The sequence below is a fragment of the Megalobrama amblycephala genome, linkage group LG3 (assembly GCF_018812025.1).
Source record: "Megalobrama amblycephala isolate DHTTF-2021 linkage group LG3, ASM1881202v1, whole genome shotgun sequence".
In the NCBI taxonomy this organism is placed as follows: Eukaryota; Metazoa; Chordata; class Actinopteri; order Cypriniformes; family Xenocyprididae; genus Megalobrama; species Megalobrama amblycephala.
Window position 1 is genome coordinate 62,656,811 of NC_063046.1, and position 4,335 is coordinate 62,661,145.

General features: G+C 38.1%; 1 protein-coding gene across 1 annotated transcript; it reads left to right on the forward strand.

The window, feature by feature from the left end:
* Nucleotides 1-331: 331 nt before the first annotated feature.
* On the forward strand, nt 332-2,728 carry LOC125264090 (carbohydrate sulfotransferase 3-like; the record flags this gene model as incomplete). The annotated part of the gene is made up of 1 exon (XM_048183333.1): nt 332-2,728. A coding segment is annotated over one exon (1,173 nt), but the record flags the coding sequence as incomplete, so codon positions are not given.
* Nucleotides 2,729-4,335: the final 1,607 nt, after the last annotated feature.

The window sequence follows — 4,335 nt, forward strand, 5'->3', positions numbered from 1 at the left end:
AACAGTCAGAGAACACTTTAAAATCAAAAGTTGACATTCATTTTTCAATTTCTTTTACTGGAGAAATTGCTTGTTTGAGAAAAGATGAGATATTAAAGGGATATTTACCCACAAAATGATCATTCTGTCTCATTATTTACTCACTGCAATGTGGTTCCAAACCTGTTTGACTTTCTTTCTTCTGTGGAACACAAAAGAAGATATTTTGAAGGCCACTGGGAACATTGATTTTATTATATAAAATTCTCATGATATCTTTGTGTTTTGCAAATGAAATAAAGTCATACATGCTGTAAATGTAAATAATGACAGAATGATCATTTTTGGGTGAACTGACCATTTAGCACCAATAGCAACTATCGTACCATTCACAGTTTCTGATGTCTTCTTCAGGGTGTCTAAAAAGCTGGTAAACTTGCCAAGGTCCATCCAGCAGAGTGTCTCGCCTGCATCTGCATCTGGAGGACGGAAACACGTCCTTCTGCTGGCTACGACTCGCACAGGCTCCTCTTTCGTTGGTGAATTTTTTAATCAGCAGGGATCCAATATGTTTTACCTGTTCGAGCCGCTGCGGCATGTGGCGCGCATGTTATCAGTCAAGACTGGCAGGACAAATGCCACAGTCGCTGAACCAGTGTATCGAGACGTTCTGCATCAGCTGTTCCTCTGTAACTTTTCACTGCTGGAGAGCTTTATCAAACCCCCACCGAAGGATCATGTGACCGCTGCGCTCTTCCGCCGTGGATCTAGCCAGTCGCTGTGTGAAGAATCCATCTGCTCGCCGTTTGATAGAAAAGTGTTTGAGCAATTCCATTGCCTTGAGCGGCGCTGCGGGCCGCTCAACCTGACGCTGGCCTCTCAGTCCTGCATGCAGAAGAAACATCATGCGATTAAGTCCGTCCGTGTGCAGCAGCTAGAGACGCTACGGTCGCTGGCCGAAGATCCCAGACTCGACATGAAGTTCATCCAGCTGGTCAGGGACCCTCGTGCCATTCTTGCCTCACAAATGGTTGCCTTCTCCAGCGAATACAAGATCTGGAAGAGGTGGGCCGTGGACGAAGACCTTCCAGTGGACGAGGATGAAGTGAGAAAACTTAAAGAAAACTGCGACAACATCCGCATGTCTGCTGAGATCGGACTCATGCAGCCACCATGGCTTCGCGGACGTTACATGCTAGTGCGTTATGAGGACATTGCACAATTCCCCATGCGCAAAGCTGCAGAGATGTACGGCTTTATAGGCATTCCCTTCACCACAACGGTGGAAGAGTGGATCCTAAAAAATACTCAGGCATCTAAGAAAGCCAGTGGAGTTTATTCCACCCAGAGAAATTCCTCTGAACAGGTGGATAAATGGAGGTTCAGAATTCCCTTCAAGCTGGTCCAGCTAGTGCAGAAAGCATGCGGCCATACCATGACTTTGTTCGGCTACAAGTTTGCTGAAAACAAAGACATGTTGATCGATAAATCAGTAAGCCTGATCGAAGAGAGAACATTCTTATGATACTATACATACTTCATGAAGAAGAATGCTTTTTTTATATTAATTGCTAGTAAGTGAAAGCAAATGTTAATATTTTGGGGGGTAAAAATGCATAATTAATTAATTAATTAATTACAGTAGAAAAAAATTTAGCTGCAAGCAGCGATGATGGGCCCAAGCCTGGTGCAACCCCCAACCCGGTGGCTTCAGGGCAACTGTGCACGGTGGGCAATAGGCATTTAAAATGGGTAAACATAAAAGGACTAAGTCAAAGTCATTTGAATACACCACATTTACTGCAGCAGTTGGTGCCCATATGATCACAAACCATGGTTCCACATCCATGAGATTGTTTAAATTGAGATGAATTTCATGTCATAGGTCGATTTCAAATGAGTGTAGAATATCATCCTAATCTGCCATGTTTGTGTTTTACTCAGACAACCTCTATAAAAATTCCAGAGCTAATTACATATTGTTATTTGCGCAATTTCAAATGTACTCTGAGAAATGTAATCCAGACTTATTGACATTGTCTGTGATTGGTGATGTTGTATTATCCTAACACTTCTCTTCATGTGTTTTTTGACCTCCCTGAGCTAACGTTTTTGCACCAATCTTATGCATCAAAAGCATGCTTTAATTTAATTTCAATATGTGTGGTATACAATGAAAAAATTATTTTAATATCAGTCTCAGGTAAGAGAAAGAGAGAGAAACACAGAGAGAGAGAGAGAGAATCCACATTCATACCAAAATATCTGACTTCCTGTTGGTCGGAGCTAATGACTAAATTAGAAAGTTGTCCGGCTTAATGAGAACAACATATGTTCCAAGTTTGGTGACTGTAGGTTAAACTAACCCCCCACTTTTGTCAAAAGGTGGTGCTATAGAGGCCCTCATCCTCGCCCATTTCTAAGGCTTTGCCCATGTTTATTAGATGACTGCTATTCAGATGTGACCAGCCAACAGTGTATATTGGAAACAATAAGTGTGTAATAATTTAACACTGCATACTGTTGCACAAATGCAGTTCAGAGTTCTTTATTTGTCACAAACATGTACATTTGATGCAATGTAAACCAATAATATCTTTTAAAGCAACATAAATCAGTATATGATGATGTATGTAATATATCTGTTTATACATGGCTTAAACAGACTCATCATGTGTACTCATTCAATATATGCTTTGATGCATGTAAACCTGATGTAGGAGACCTGCTAAACAGTACTGAAGCAGATAACTTCATCTATCACAAACACACACACACACACACACACACACACGTCTAATTGCTATATTGATACTGTGAAGTTTATTTGACAACATTTGTACAGTGTTTGTATTGTATACCTTAAGAATATACAGGTGCATCTCAATAAATTAGAATATCATGAAAAAAGTTTTTTTTTTTTTTTCTGTAATTTAATTCAAAAAGTAAAACTTAAATATATTCTAGATTTATTAGACATAAAGTAAAATATTTCCAGACTTTTTTGTTTTCATTTTGATGATTACAGCTTGCTGCTCATCAAAATCAAAAAATCAGTATCTCAAATTATTAGAATATTTAATTTCAAGTTCTTTTAAATGATCATTCTCAGGGTATAATACTGGGTTTAGGTCAGTAATCCCAGCAGCAGTCATGGGGAAGTCTGCTGACCTGACAGTTGTCCAGAAGATGATCATCAAGACCCTCTACAATGAGGGTAAGCCACAGAGGGTAAGCTAACGTTTAAAACTAGTGATCAACCGATATTGATTTTTTAGAACCGATACCGATAATTTGTGTGTTTGTGCCCTATATTTATTTCTATTATACTTCTGTTTTTTACACGATTACAACAATCACTCACTCCTTGCATAGAAAACAAAACAAATCTTATTTATACACTGTAGTGATTTTTACTCTGTCCATTCAAGTACGCGAAGTAAAATAGGGATTGGTACTCACGTCACCGCTGACATTGTGATTTTTGGATCACACGTCTCTTAAGGTGTGGTTATGAGTACATCAGATGACCACTTCCCCCCCTAGTTCAGGGCACCAGTCAAGGTCTTTTACCTTGGCGGTATGAGAACTCTCAACAGGGGCTTTTCATTAATTTAGAGTTAACGTAAAGTGGTCAGCTGATTTATTTGAAAGATTGGTGATATTGCTAACTTGTAGAACCTCTTCTGTATTATCAGCACAAGGAAGACACAAGTGTAATAAAATAAATTTTATTAACAAAAAGATAAACAAGAATAACTAACACAACTACTAAATGAATACCATGAATGATAAAGGAATAAAGTGCATAAGATACGTAGAATACAAGTGATTAAGTTGGGTGTGGCTATGGAAGAGTTACGCTATCTTAGGGAAAGATAAACTGTTTCTCTGAAAATAATAAGGTGGAAAACCTTATTATGCAACAAACAAATAAACAAGAGATTATTTGTTATTGACTAACATCAGCTATATTGAATCTAATAGGAAAATAGAAACAAGACCTTGGAGTGAAGGTTTGCTCTCCTGAGCTTAACACTCTGAGGTCTGAAAATGCGCCGGCGCGTTTTGCAGGGTTTTTTTCACATTGCAGCAAAACAGACTTAAAATACTCCGTCAATTTTTGTCATAGAGACATAAGTAATATATCAATTGAATCTATAGAATATCTTCTTTTATTTGTATACACTCAGAGTAAAAACAAAATGTTGTGCTTTTTGTAAAATAAAGAAAACTAACATGATGCGTGATTTCTCCTCTCCCTCTGAACGAAGTCCAATCTGATAGTTCTCAGAAAATGAACTGTTACTTAGTGTATACTAATCACAGAAAAATTAAACTTATGTCTAAAAAAAC